We start from the raw sequence: 16242 nt of genomic DNA on the forward strand, positions 1-16242 counted from the left end.
GGGTGACAGTGGCCCACGTCCAACTTCACACACACTCTGTGCACCAGAGCTCAGATGAATGGTCCTCATGCGGATCCTTGCCACCGTAACACTGCGTTACGCAAGTAGGCCCAGAGCAAGGTTTCTCTGGCTGTGAGTGGGCGGCAGCCATTCTTGTAGCGGCCCCAGAAATCAGGCTATGGAATCACATGCTAACCAAATCGCTCTCTGTGGCTGCTCGCATCACGGTGTTGAAAGATGTCACAGTAAATAAATAAATTAGCATGGACACAGTCAACGAGAGGCTTTGCTGATGCTGTGACAGAACATGACAAGTCTTCAGATAGAGATGATAGCATTGTGGGAGTCTGTTTGAAAAGATTATGTAATGGATTTATGGGATCTGTCACGTGAAAAAATGAAAGAGCTCATGAAATGGTTTGTTTCTTATAGAGCTCTACAGTGGCTGTCTACTTTTTCAGCTGCATTGGTTGCAGAAGTATATTTCTCTTTCATTTTTCCCATATGGATGCCTCTTGGTCAAAGAGTTATAAGCCATGAACCAAACCATCGAGGAGAATCACAACATTACACACTTTGTAATAAAAAGTATTTAAAAATCAGACAAAGTTACAAGACTGTCTACTGTTTACTTTTTTTAATGAGAGAAAGAACTACAAACCCATGAAGCATTGCAAATGATATAATCAAATTAAAAACATTGGAGATATATTGATTTAAAGATGTTGAAACATTTTGTTTTAAGTTTATGCAAAAAATGCACATTTTATGCAAACATCTACAGTAAGTAGTAGTTTTAATTATCTGATTGGTAAAAAAAAAGATTTTTAATAGCTTTAAGTTTAGGTAACAACATCTATTTCGTTTGCTATATAAAATGTCTAGGATTTTTTTTAGTAATTATTTAATAATTAACTGATTAATTTACCAATAAATAATAATAAATAATAAATGTAATATTGTAATAAAAGTAAATAAAATTAAATTATAAATGTGTTTTTATATTTTCAGTTTTAGTTCAAGTTTTCATAATTTTGTTATGTGCCGCTTGTAATTTTTATCTTTTTTAAAGAAAAAAAAATATATATTTAATTTTATTTCCACTTTATTTCAATTGACAAAATGTATTTTTAATAGGTTTAATAACATTCATAACATTCATAATATTTAAATAAATGGCAAAAACCTCTTTTGATTTAAAGATGTTGATTATATCAAAACAACATTTTATGTGTATAGCAAAATATTCACATGTATTCAAACATTTAATTACTAGATTAAATTCTCTGATTGGGGAATTATGGGAAATGTAGTTTTACATTATGAATTATACTGTTTATCAATTACTTAAAAAATAAGGTGAAATAATTGCGAACTGGCAGCTTTATCAGAAGCATATTCCATCAGTTAACAACTGTGGTTTTGAAGTTATTGTGAAAAATCAGTTCCCTTATGGAGAAAATAAATGGTATTTTTTTATGTGAAGTGGCATGTTTTAATGTTTATTGTTTTGAAGTTGATTTTATCAACTTTTAGGAGAGCCCTAGCATATAAATATTAGTCTCAAAGGTACAAAAATGAAAGAAAACGTTAATTGTAACCTCTTTAAGCTGTTGAAGTCTGAGTTGAAGGCACTGACAAAGATCTAAAAATGTCAATTTTGTTATTTCATTCATGACATCATGTAGTTTGGATTTTTGGACTTTTTCCACACTTTTATGTCATAAAAAGTAAGTAGAGCTGCTGCAACAGGACAGGCTTTGTTAGCAGATCAGACAGTTTTCACTGCCATTTTGTTGTAGGTGGAGAATTAATTTCCATATATTTGTGGTGAGAAAGCCGTACATCCATCTATCTGTATCTTTCAACTGCCACATTTGACTGTATGTTCTATCCATAATTCAGTGATTGCACAGTTAAAATGTAACAGGAGATAATATATCTCAGTAAAGGTGTTCTCAGGATCAGGATATAACCCATAGCTGGTGTCTTCAGTGAAAATCATTCTGTGTCATTTATTACCAGAGCAGCTGGAACCTGACAGTGATGTGATGTTGATAAAAGCAGACAGATCTCATCCTTCTTCTCTTTAGCTCAGCTGTTCTGCTGTACTATCGTGGCGTTCGCGGGGCAGATCTGGGATGGAGCAGGATGCCAGCGGAGTCAGTTGGGGTTCGGGTCGGTGGGGCTACCGGCGGGGTGCTGTCAGGTTGGGTTGTGATCTATTACAGCACCATTATGACGGAACGGACCGCACACCTGCTGCTCTCCTCCCCGTTTCCTCCATCATCTGCCCCATCACACAGCTGGACAGGTTTTGGCTGTGCAGACATATGGCAAACCCCCCTACAGGGCAGCATGGGTACGTTTGCCAAGCCTTAGCCCTGCCCAACTTTTTAAAGGTGAAATTTGTGTCACCAACACATAATCACTGTACGACACCCCCTATGTGCTATCGGTTAGACTAAGAGATAGGCCCGCCCCAAATGCTTCCTGTTTTGAATACTGTGTACATTTTATAAAGTGCAATAGTCAGGTTCCAGAAGAAAAAAATCTGTGGAAGTCCATTTTCACAATGGAATAATACAAATAAAAAAATTAAAAAAAGGTAATTCAAACTAATTCTTACTAAATCTGTGGAAATTCTGAGTGTATGTCTCACAATTCTGACTTTTTTTCTGAGAACAATAAAAATATAAAATAGATATAAAAACAAAAAGTAATTTTATTACCTTTTATTTATTTATTTTATTCTGTGGTGGAAACAAAACAAAAAACAAAACAACAAATAAAACAGAATTGAGAAATGTAAACTCAGAATTCAAGATGTAAACTGTAAAAAGAAAAGAAAAGAAAAGAAAAGAAAAGAAAAGAAAAGAAAGTTTTTTTTTTTGTTGGGGGGGGGGATTTCATGGCAGAAACAGACTTTCATAATCCCATTCATTTTGTAAATAATGATTTTTTTTTCTTAAAACATCAAAACATCAAAAAACAAAATTATGAAAGAAAATTACTTAAGAATATTTATATATGCTAATATATTATATATATATATATATATATATATATTTATATATTTGTTTTAATATCTAGCATATTATATATGCTATATGATATGTAAGATTTAATTAATTTACAGTTGTTTTTATATATTTGTTTTAATATCTAGCAGTTGTTTTATATTGATCTATTGTTTTGGTGCAGTGCTTCATGGGATTGTAGTTCTTTCCCTCGTTAAAGTACACAGTCTTGTACCTTTGTCTTTTTATCTGATTTTCAAATTGCTTCATATCAATGTTTGTAGTGTTGTGACTCTCCACGTACAGTAGCTGGTTGGTTTGGTTCATGGCTTATAACTTTTGATCAAAGACTTGTTTTTAGTATCCATTTGGTAAAAATGAATATAAAAAAATACTTCCAGAACTAAGGCAGCTGAAAAAGTGGTGGAACAGTTTTGCGCTCTATATCTAGTCACTGCTCGTCTCTTGGGTAAAAAATACTGAGGCTTCTCTCCTCTGAGAAGCTGATTGTCGACCCGTAGCGGATCCATCTCCACCTGGTCTCTGGCTCTGTGTTTTGTTCAGTTACTCTTCTGATGTGTGCCTGATAACATTGAACCAGGTAATTACTGCCCAGCCAACACAGTCACCCAGCTGAACTCTTTCTACAGGCAGCCACTCACATGTGTCCCACAGTTCCAGATGCGTACTGTATGTGGGTCTAATGGGCTCAGTTTCAGTTAGCATGATGGCGACAGGCCACATTTTCTTAATATGTCCAAGAATGTATTAGATTATTTCCAGTGAGCAGATATGACCTTACATGCTGTGGCAGTGAATCATGAGTTTAAGAAAAGAAAAATCACAAAAAAAGATATATGTAATATTCTAGACAGCACAGCATTAAAAAAAAAAAAAAAAAAAAAAAAAAGGCAAATAAATTTTTTTATTGAAAAACTAAACTATGATACCTGCACTCATTTTGTTCTCCTATGCAATTTTAGGAGAAACGTCTTAGACCAAGTGCATACTTCAAAGTGACAGTTAATTTGTGTTAAACATGCTTCTTCTGGTGTCGTGGATATGGTGGCATTTGTCTTCAGTAGACAAATACTCTGATATTACTGTAAGCCTAATCATTTACATTTAGTCAAAACTAGTCTTAAAACAACTGCCTCACATACTGTGCAAACTGACACATTGTTAATGGTGTGCACTGAGTTTATCCTTTAAATAAATCTGCATATTAGAAAATTGTTCACATAAAAGGGCATGTGCGTTAATAAACAGCGATCTTGCATGCTTTCTAGTAAGTCATGAAGGATTCATTGGATGTTATGCATTTTTTATGCGCTGATCCTTCCTGTATTTTCATTGCCAGTTGCTGTAGATCTATTTTAAATACGCTGAAAGATAATATATAGCTTGCTTTGCTGTAACAGAAAACATAACACAGATCTCTATCATTTTTAAAACTATAAAGACAAACCACATCAATGCATCTTCAGGCAGAGCGCACAATATTGTCTTAATGTCATATTCTAATAAATCTGCATTCTTCTCAGCATCTGAAAAGCTGAGCTTTGCATAAAACCAGAAAATGCAGCTGGGTCATGTGACTTCAGCCAAGTGACAAGGCCACCCCTGAAACATTTTAGCTGCTTCCCATAGGGCTCAGTGTCTGATCCTCTCTTGCCCTGCTCATTTATCACCCCAGACTGTAGGTAATCACCTCCTTCACAGCCCTGCTCTCGATATCCCGATCGTATCTCCCTCCGGATAGTGCTGGTGAACACAGGAGAGACACCCACGCTGCTAAACAAGCCCTGTACAATTTGAAGGCAAACCTGTGCTGAGATGTTTTCCTCCATCTGCTTGCAGACACAGAGATGAATGAGCGCTCGCCTGCGTTAAGAAGAATTCCCCCATACCGAGGCTTAAATAAACACATTACACACACAAGTTTGCAATTATTTTCTCCCTCCACTCCAAGCACACACACCATTGCTTTATTATTTCAAGGACTCTCATCTCAGCGGGACTTGCTGTTTTAATAGCGGAGGTTTCTGACTGGTTTAGCGCAGAGCCCTGCAGCTTGTCATATTGACCCCACGCTCTTTACACTGACCTTTATCTCTACTCTCCTGCAGGTTCACCCTTTGTTGATGCGCGAGCAGCGCTCGGAGTCACACAGGAACAAGCTGCTGCGACGGACGGTCAGCGTGCCTGTGGAGGGGAGGCACCATCCTGAAATGGGTGAGTCACACACGTGCCATCCTGCTACTTCTATGGAATCACTGTGAACCCCCTTTTGAGGGTTAATATTATATAAAAATGATCAATGGATTACTTAAGACAAGACACACCAGATGAACAGGGTAAATATATATATACTGTATATATATATATATATATATGTATATATATATATATATATATATATATATATATGTGTGTGTGTGTGTGTGTGTGTGTGATTTTTTTATGCTTTTCATATCACAACAATTTCTCAGTTGATTGATTAGATTAAGAATTGCAACTTTTTTTTGTATTACACATTTTCTGAAAATGTTGTTTAACAATGGAAATGAGACATTGCCTAATTAAATATGAACTTATCTGCTTATGATTTCAGACCAGAAATCTGAACATTGGATAAAGTTCAAAGTTCAAAATTCAAAGTCAAAGGTTTTTACAGTGTTTTGTGTCCACTAGTCTGAAACAACATGTTATAAAAAGCCAAATAGACTCAAAAATCTCAAAATTGACCAGTGCATGAAAAAACAAAATGTTTTTGCCTGTAGTACCTTACCTTAATTATATATTTAACTAATTTATTTATATTTTTGAGTCACCTCTCCACCATTTTTAATTTTTTGCTGAGCTAGTTGCAAGGCTTTTTGACATTGCCTACATACAAAAGGTGATGTACATCTAGCCAAAATAAGGCTTATAAAGAAGCTTTATTTTGCTACCTACTGTTTGGGACGTCCTGCTTCCACCCGGCTTGATGTGCTGACACTTCTAAAAAGTGCCTACACTTTGTTACTTAAAAGTAAAAGTTATTTTATTGTCACTGATGGATACATGAAAAACCTTTAACATCCATGCACAAAAGGTTCTTCAGTGTGGCTAAGTAACTAAGAAAAACTAAGTTCTTCACTTATAGGTTCTTTGTAGAACCCAAGTGCTATATAGCATCACTGCAAAAAACAAAAAAACAAAAACAACAACAAAAAAGGAAGCATTTTTTATTAAGAGTGTAGCATGTACTGTATCTGCACCTTGTGAATGTCTCATTCATGTGAGGTGTTGAACGAGGTGGCCCTCTGCTGATCATTCCAGACTTCTTCTGCAGTTTCCGTGACAACGATTTGGGATTCACACAGTTTCTGAGAAGCTGCCCCCAGCTATATGTTCTGATGAATGTGATCTATGCTCTTGAGTGACACAGGGGCTCTATACTGTACCACCATATGCTTTCCAGAATGACAGGCCTTAAGGAAGACGAAATATTGAATGGAACTGATCTCATGAGAATGATGTTAATTAGCTGACAAGGTCTGCTATTTGGGGGGTCATGTTCAGTGAAGTATAGATTCATTCTTCATAGCAGAATGACACAGTGACCTATTTTGAAGTGTCTTTTCCTCAGTGTTCTTCCTGCTTAGTTTGCACTATGTGTAGACTTTCAGGATGAGACTACTTAGCTCTGTCTGATGTCTAAACACTGCAAACAATCTGGCAAAAAAAAACAAAAAAAAACACACACAGTGAACTTAATTAATGTACACTATACAAGTCAAAAGTTTTATAATAGTTTACAATTTACAATTTAAAATAACTGTTTAGAATTATTCTGAATTAGTCTGAATTCTCGTGTGACTCTGAATTTCAGCTTTGCCATCAATGCTAGCAATTTTATTCCCTAAAAATTTTATTTATTCCTTAAAAATGAAAAATAATTGTTAAAATTGTATTTTTTTCATCAAATAAATACAGCCTTGGTCAACATGGAAAACTTATTTTAAAAATATTTTAAAAATGCTATTATTTCAAACGTTTGTTGTATATATTTCCTTGCATTTTTTCATATTCATATAGATTTTTTTTATATATTTTCTTAACCAGTCTTAAGTATAATTATCTTGTATCAAGGATGATTAGGTTTATTTTAACTTAAAAAAAAACAAAAACAAAAAAAAAAACAGATTAAGACTTTTTTTGCAGTGCAACAGAAGTTAGATAATGACATGATAATCTAATAAAGTCTTAGATCTAATAAAATCTAATAATAAAATATATGGCATATACAAACAGTAAAACAGTCAAGCTGCTATAATATTATACATAAAACAGTATCATAAATATATAGATTTCTTTATTTAAACAATTTTATTTAGATTTCTGATTATTTAAATGCACATTTACCCTGACTCTACCATTTTGTTCTAAAATGCTTTCTAGTGCACTAGGTTTAGGAAAATTTTAGACCTTACTCTCCAGAGAGTTAAACTTTATAACTGTCATTTACTGTAACAGTGTTTGTATTTGATGCTCTGCTGCCTAATACACCTCATATATAATAGATATTGGTATCGTTTTTTTTTTTTTTTTTTTTTTTTTTTAGTAAAAGGTGTAGTGTGTAACTCTCAACCCTAGTGGCACAAAAACAAAATTGCTTATAAAATTTGCCTTAATCAATCAGAAAACCCTACCCCCTTTCACACTATTGGTTGAGCCAGAAGTTGACATATCAAAACACCCAAACAAATCGCTCCTGCACATTAAAGTGATATACAAAGAGTTTTAACATCAAAAATTAACACAGGAATGATTTGGCTTTAAGCAACTCACATGATCAGCAGCTATTAGCTAAGATGCCCTCAAACAAATAAAATTAAAGAAAATTCAGAAAGCGTCAGTCCGTGTGGTTGGAGTTATATCTTTGAAATTAGCACATGCTCACTGATGCAGTCTGTTTGTTGTTGTTGTATTTTTATTTATTTATTTATTTTTTTTGTGTGTGTATGTGTGTGTGTTGCCTTGGGCGTCAGAATTAATTGAAGACTAAGTAATAAATAAGCACTTAATGCTTTGGTTTAATTTTGGTTGTTAATTGCAATTTGCGTTTGTAAGCAAATCACCACTGCAGTGGCAGTTCTTTGTGTGGTGAAATCCTATAAGGTTTGTTCAAATCCAGGGTATAGAATCAGCTTCAAGGAGGTGTTTATTGATGAAAATGTATTCACCCTCATGCCATCCAAGATGTAGATGACTTTTTTCTTCATCAAAAGACCTCTGCAGTCCAAACAGCTGATAAAAACATTAAAATAATCCACAAGCAATCCACGTTTTTATCAGCTGTTTGGACTCTCATTCCGACTGCACCCATTCACTGCAGAGGATCCATTGGTGAGCAAGTGATATAATGCTAAAATTCTCCAACTCGGGGTGAGATGTCAAAACCTACAACTCCTGCCAGCACCAAGACTCGAACCTGCGACCTTCTTGGTTACAAGTCCAAATCTCTAACCATTAGGCCACAGCTGCCCCCTAATAAGACTTTTATTGACTACTTTCGTGGTGCTTTTACTGTATTTTCTTTGGAGGTCTAATTCACTTTAAATGTGTTGTAAAAGCAGCTTGGACATTTCAAATGTCTTTTTTCAACAGCCAAGAAGAATATAATACAGCTTTGGAACCACTTGAGGATGAGAAAATGATGACAAAATGTTCATTTTCGGCCTTAAATAAATAATACTGTTAATAGTAATAGTTAAATTAAATTTCATAGCACATACTGTTAGAAATTACATCTTGACAAAAACCCAACTTGACAATGGCACTAGCTATTATTATGAAAATAGTTCCAGGCTAAATGAATTACTGTGATGTGGCAAGATATATAGTCACATGAGAAATTGAGTCACATTAATGAATAAAATTCCCTTTATTTGGGATGGCAGAGCATATTGCTCTGAGCTAACTAACAGCGTGTGACTGGGCAAAGATTTTGAAACGAGGCATTAGTTAGTGGATTATGCAGATGTCTTCATCAGCATTCACTAAGGGAATACGCTTTTAAAGGAATCGTTACCAACAAATGACAGTTGTGTCATTATTTACTCATCCTCATGTTGTTTCATGAACCTGTATGCTGTAATTTTGAAGAAACTACACAATGTGGAATACAGCTATCAAGCTCTGAAAGGACAAAAAAGTGTATACACTATGTTAAGAGTCTTATGAAAATCATTAGCTTGAAGACTGAGTTATTTAAGATGAGTATGTTCTACTCCACTTAAGCCTTAAAATTTAAGATTGCATTCAGATTAAAAAACAAAACAAAATGCATTTTTTTTTTAACAGCAGGTTTAATGTCATTGACATAACTAAGCATTATGTGCCAGTTCATACACTACAATTTAGAAGTTTTAGGTCAGTCAGTAAGTGCATTCATACTTTTATTTAGTATGGATGCATTAAATTCATTAAAAGTGACAATTTATAATGTTACAAAATATTTCAAATATATTCTTTTCTTCTGAACTTTCCATTCAAGGAATCGTGAAAAAAAAAATAAATAAATAAAATATTTCCACAAAAATATTAATCAGCACAACTGACTCCAACACTGATAATAAAACAATGTTTTATTAGATGTTTTATTTTATTAGCATATTAGAATAATTTCTGAAAGATCATGCGACACTAAAGACTGGAGTAATGATGCTGAAAATTCAGCCACTCATAAAAAATCCTAATAATATCTGACAAATCTTAAAAAAAAAAAAACAAAACAAAACAAAAAAAAAAAAATTCACAAATTTTCACAGTATCACAGTTTTACTGTATTTTTAATCAAACAAATGCAGGCTTGGTGAGCACAAGAGACTCCTTTCAAAAGAATTAAAAATTATATTTTTGACCAAAACCTTTAAAATTGTAGCAAGTGTATATTTTGAAAGGAGTCTGTCTATGTGTATAGCTGTCTATATGTTATAATTTTTTTTTTAACTATTCCTTTAATTAAATGGAATTTTTGTCTTCATTACAGTCCAAGTATGAATGTGTAATATTTAATATTCTTTGAATGGGCTATTTCAGCCAGGCAACATCATAACAAGGATGTTTTCAAATAAGATTGTCTTTTATTTGTATTTATTTTTTTTATTTTTATTTTTTTATGGTGAGCTCACAGCCATAATCTTATGCACTCAGAACTCTGGATTTAGTTAAAATGCAGTGCTACATAGTGCAATATCTGGTCAGAAATTTCTGCGCTTACATTTCAGATTCATCTCCTGATTGGCTTTCTGTCTCTCTTCCAGTTTCTAGTGAGACTTCATTTCATTTCCCAGTGTTTCATTTAATGGAAACATTTCTTTGTACCTTCGGGATGCCAAAGGCGAGACTACACTTTAGTCAGGCCTGTTCTCTTTTGTTCACCCTTTCTTCCCTTGTTCCTCACACACATGTAACAATATGAATTATTGATTCAGAGCATGGGCAGCTTTTCTTCTGATGGAATGAACATCATGCTGTGTCTTCGCAGTGCTATGAGGAATTTCTGTGCGGCCGTTGGGTTGTAATGCTGAATAAATGCTGTGCTCGCCCACATCTCCTGTGGCAGAGGGTCCACCTCCTCATGTGCCTTCATGTCACGACGGAATGACAGTATTTATGAAATGAGCGCACATGAACGCCACCAAAATGCCGTGTGGGATTTTTTGTAAGCTTTGACTCTGCTGGGTTCAGTTGGAAAGTCATGGTGGAAGCAAATCAGTATGAATATGTTTGAATAGTTTGTATGGATTTTCTGTACAGTTGATGAAGAATACTAATTATTTATTTAATTTATTAGCTGACAGGTTTGTGTGACCAAACTACATTTCCCATCATTCTCTGTGACATGAGTAGTGGTGGATTATTTTTGATTCCTACTTGAGTAATGGTACAAAAATACTTGAGTATTAAAAAGTACTGAATTTTTAAGACTATAGTTTGCCTAATACAGAAAAAAAATATTTTCAAATATATTTTAAAAAATCTTTCAACATATACAAAAAAGACCAAAAATGTAGTGCTAAAATTAAAATATTTGCATAAATATTTGCATAGATATATTTGAATTAATTTAATTAATTTTACTTATTTTTTATTTTTCTGAAATTGTCAATTAAATTTAAACATTTATTGTATCCAAAACATATTAAAAAAAAATTTTACATTTACCCATAATGTATTTTCATATGGAAAGTTTTAGTAATTTTTTCATTTTTAGTAGGTTTTTATTTATTAATTTTTATTTCAGTTTTAGTTATTTTAGTACATCGTTTAACTAAATGAAAATGAGAAATGTTCAAGTAAAATAAGTTTATGTTTTTTATACATTTGTAACAGAAATGAATATTCATGAGCCAAGCTGCGTCTGCGCAGACAGAAAGTAAACTTCCTGAGGAGAAAATATGTGAACAACAGAAGAGAATCAAAGTCATATTTGACACACACACACACACACACACACACACACACACACACACACACACACACACACACACACACACACACACACACACACACACACACACACACACACACACACACAAATAAATGTGTTTTTATATTCACAGTTGCACCAGTGTATCAGGCTGAAATATTAAACTTTTATGAGAAAAATGAGTGACTGAGACTTTTACTACTGACACTGATTGGCATATTTTTTCATTCAGTGTTATTAATGAATTCACTTTGATTTAACAAGGAAAGGCATATTTTTCAGGAATGTAGTTGAGTCAAAAGTAAAAGTAAAGGATTTCTAAAAAAATAAAGTACTCTGATAAAATACATATTCATGTATTTTAGTACAGTTACAGAGTAAAAAAAAAACATAATTACTGTCTACCATAGATAATGGTTCAAGTGCACACCTGATGCTTTTTTTAGAGAGACAGATGTTTGAATTTGAGTTGCAGATAGATAGATGGATGGAGGGAAGGATAGATAGATATAGTTTGTTTTATGTTTAGATTATATACTTCATCATATTTACTTAATTAACTTGTGCAATTTAATTTCCCAGAAAGTATTATCTGTTTGAATTTCTTTGAATGCAAATTCCAATGGAACTTCCTTTAGAATGTGGCCAATTCAATTCAAATTCAAGCTCAATATAAATTGTGTGTCTATATATATATATATATATATATATATATATATATATATATATATTTTTTTTTTTTTTTTTTTTTTTTTTTTTTGTTTACTAAGATAATGAGCGGCTGGCTCTGTGTCTCAGAATTTAAAGCCTCTGTGCACAGCCCCTTGAATGAATTGTATGTTTTTAAAAATAGAAACTTTTTCGTGTCTCTGGCTCATCTTCCAGACACATCTTCTACTGTAAACTGTGAGTCAACTTTTGAATGATTACAGATGCACTATATATTGATTATACAAAACTGACATCTGCGGCTCCCCCCAAAGGCTGAGGTCACACGAGGCCATGCAATTCATTTTCAGTGCTGTTGTTTTTGCAGTTCTGCTCCAGTGCTATTGCCTCATATGTTCTGTTATATGAAATATGCAACAGGCATACCATAGTGCCAGAGTGTCCAGAGGCCAATGCACTGGTATCTAGAGATCTACCACAAAAATAATAACACTGACTGGTATTGATTTACATGAATGATCACACTGATTTTGTGGCATAGGACGCTGTAGATGCAATGTAAGATTATGAAAAAGTGATCACACACAGATGCATCATGCATCACCCTTTAGACTTTGAATGCATCTTCCAAAAACAAAAAATATATATATTTGATAATCAAGTTGTGCATTCAAGTCTTAATTTGTTTGCTAAATTTGTGATGTGATACCGTATATAAGAAATCCACAATGAATGTGTTTGTTGTCTGATGCTGTAATTTTAGAGGATGTGCTGGTCTCTTAGATTCACTATTTGTCATGAACAAGAAGTGCTGAATCGTCTTGATGAATTATCTGCGGCTGTAGGTTTGATGTTGTATGACCTTCATATTGAGGAATGAATTTCTTCAAGTGGTCTGTTTTATTTGATAGTTGCCAGTGTTCAGTTAAAGGTTGTTATGCTAACAGAGCTTAAGGGCAGCTCTTAAAATAACCACTCACTACTCTGTGAAGTTTTGATGTCATCACTTATTTGATGCAGCAAGGTGATTTTAACTTTAGCTTGCAAAATTTGCAACCACGATTGCCAGTGGGAGGCTTATTTTGTTAGATTTCTTTATTGTTCCTTTTAAACATTTCTTACAAATCTCACATTTCTTATACACTAAACACTGAATTAAAAAGCACTAAAAAAAAAATGGAATACTGTTAAAACCATATAGTTAACTAGAACCAAAACTAAACCATTTACATGAAGTAAAATAAACATTAACTAAAGTAAAAAAAAAAAAAAAAAAAAAATCTATAAAAATATATTTCAGCTATAGTTAAAGCAACATTTCCCATTTTCAGTTTAACTGAAATAACTAAAACTTAATAATAATAATAATAATAATAATAATAATAATAATAATAATAATAATAATAAAAACAACTACATATAAATATTGTTAAAAATTATGGAATTATTAAAAAAATATTTACAATTAATTATTATTTTAAAAAATTGCTTTATTAATGAATAATTTCTCAATATTCAATTTCGAAAAACCTTAGTGTATTTACATGATTTACTACAAGAGCACATATGACAAACATTTTTAATCAGGCATAACAAACCCCTTTGGCGTCCAAAATGGATCATATGCAATCTCCCATCACCAAAAATTACATACTTTGGTCCTGAATCCTGCAAAATGCCAGTTTATAGTGACAGGATACATGTAAAAATGTGCCAAAGGGGTCTGTGTTGGTTTTGTTTAGTACTATGTCCCAGTCCTTTAATATTCTCGCTTCAAACTCAAAATGATGCACTGTCCCATTACAAAAAAGTACATACTTTACTTTTAGTGCAGAGCATAAGTAGGCGAATTGGGCCGCAGCCTGCAGTCTCTCCAGCTGCCTTCCTCCATCATGGAGACTAGAGCCATTACTGCTCTAAATGATGATGTGCTCGCAGCACTGCAGCCCCGCTGGTGCAGATCCTTTGCGAGAGGGTGGGGAATGGAAGGGCTGTCAGGGTACAGCTTGCCGCTTATATCTCCTTCCTTCAGAATCACTGTGCAAAAGGCTGCACGAGAATCGCTCTCACACTCGGTGACTGCGGGTGTCAAGTGACATGCCAAAACAAATTAATGCATGTGGATGCGTGTGACAGTAATTGTGCCTGTGCATGTGTGTATTTAAGTGACAATGTTGCAGTTTGGCATCAGTTGCATGTGTTTGTGTTTGATCATTAAGTGTGCAAGTGAAGGCAACTGCTAGATAATGTTCCCAAATGTGCATGCGTGCATTTGTGTGTTTACACGTGCATATGCATGGCACTGCCAGTTTACACAACAGTCTTGGCGCAGGGCCTAGCCAGGTGGCACTGTGCACGCTTCAAGTGCGTCCTCATTTCAGCATCATTCCTCTTGCTCAGACTGATGCCAGTATTCTGCTGGTCTGTTTATCCTGCCTTATCTCGCCTGTCACATAAAACCTGCTTCCTGCCTGTCACCTTTATTCCTAAATGTCAACATAAAAATCAAAGTTCAGCCTGCTTACTTTCATGAAAGTATTATTTATTGACCAGTACTGGAGATTATTTTTTCACATTACAATATTATATTAGATATTTAATTGTGCATGCTCATTTGCCATCATCTAATGTTCTCTTAAAGTTAGTCTTTAAAAACAATAATAATTTAGTAACACTGATAATTGTAATCGTCAGCGAATCTCAAAATACATATTCATTTTTCATACTGCACGTTATAATGTTGTGAAGCCTAAATTACTAGATTTTTATTTAAAGGAGGAACACTGACACAAATAATTACAAATATTGTAATTATACTATACAATGCAATGTCTATAGACAAAAAAATTAAATTAAATTAAATTAAATTATATTAAATTAAATTAAATTAAATTAAAAATAAAATTAAAGGTATAGTACAGAGAGAAATGCATGAGGGGCAATATATAATATAATATAAAATACATAAACAGTATATAACTATATATATATATATATATGTGTGTGTGTGTGGGGGGGTTTTCATTGTTTTATATTTAACTTTAGACTAAGTTGCTGTTTTTGCAGGTTTTGAATCATTGGATCGTTCATTTGTCGAATTAATTCAAAAACACTGAATCATTTTAGGAACAATAACGTCTCGGTTACGTACGTAACCCTCGTTCCCTGATGGAGGGAACGGAGACGTTATGTCGAACGACATATGGGGTCTCACTTCGGAGGCCAATCATCTCTGAGTTTAAGAGAAAACGCCAATGAAAATTGGCTAGTGGATTTAACATACCTGAGCCACTCCCCGTGCCTACGGGTATAAATAGGCGACAGGTGCATCCACTCATTCAGGTTTTACGCTGAGGAGCCGAGAACGTGTCCCGGCAACAGCGAATGGTTCAAGGTTGTGGCATGGGGACATAACGTCTCCGTTCCCTCCATAAGGGAACGAGGGTTACGTACGTAACCGAGACGTTCCCTATCTGTCGGTCACTACGAGTTATGTCGAACGACATATGGGGTCCTATGGAAAACGCCACAACCTGAACACCGTCACAACCCTGTGGCGCTGCAATTGTCGACAAGCCGCAGCGTGTCACAAAAGCTACGCTTAAGGTCGTGACCTTCCCAAAGCCCCAGCGCAAATTCACTGACCTTGGTACCGAAGGGGACCAAAAGGGTGAGTACATCGCTGCTGGAGAAGGCCATGCTGCTGTTCCGTCCACAAAAAGTTTTTGGAAGGGATTTCAACCTTCAGTGAAAGATTGCTTCAAATCTTCCCTATTTGTTCTTTCAGCTTGGCAGAACGATGGGGAAGCGAGCCTTAGGGAAAAGGTCGCTACGGAGACCACATCCTACCCGTAGGGAGGTGACATGTGGAGATACTGATATGGACTGACCCAGGGGGCAGTACTACATATGGAATGGGTCTCTGAGGCAGGTCCTACCTTGGAGTAGGGATGGAACAGCTGCCAGAAGAGACTGACAGAGCGGGTCTGTCAAGGGAAGACACGGGTTTACCAAGAGGGAAACCTTACCGTGGAAGAATACACATATGGGATTACCCGTAGGGAATCAAGC

At 34.5% G+C, this 16242-nt stretch overlaps 1 protein-coding gene across 1 annotated transcript in view; it reads left to right on the forward strand.

The window, feature by feature from the left end:
• Nucleotides 1–16242, forward strand: part of syngap1b (synaptic Ras GTPase activating protein 1b) — a 110289-nt gene that overhangs the window by 26125 nt on the left and 67922 nt on the right. The window contains 1 exon segment of the mRNA XM_042773145.1: nucleotides 5150–5255. Within this exon segment, the coding sequence (XP_042629079.1) occupies nucleotides 5150–5255 (106 nt within the window).

The sequence above is a fragment of the Cyprinus carpio genome, chromosome A16 (assembly GCF_018340385.1).
Source record: "Cyprinus carpio isolate SPL01 chromosome A16, ASM1834038v1, whole genome shotgun sequence".
NCBI lineage: Eukaryota > Metazoa > Chordata > Actinopteri > Cypriniformes > Cyprinidae > Cyprinus > Cyprinus carpio.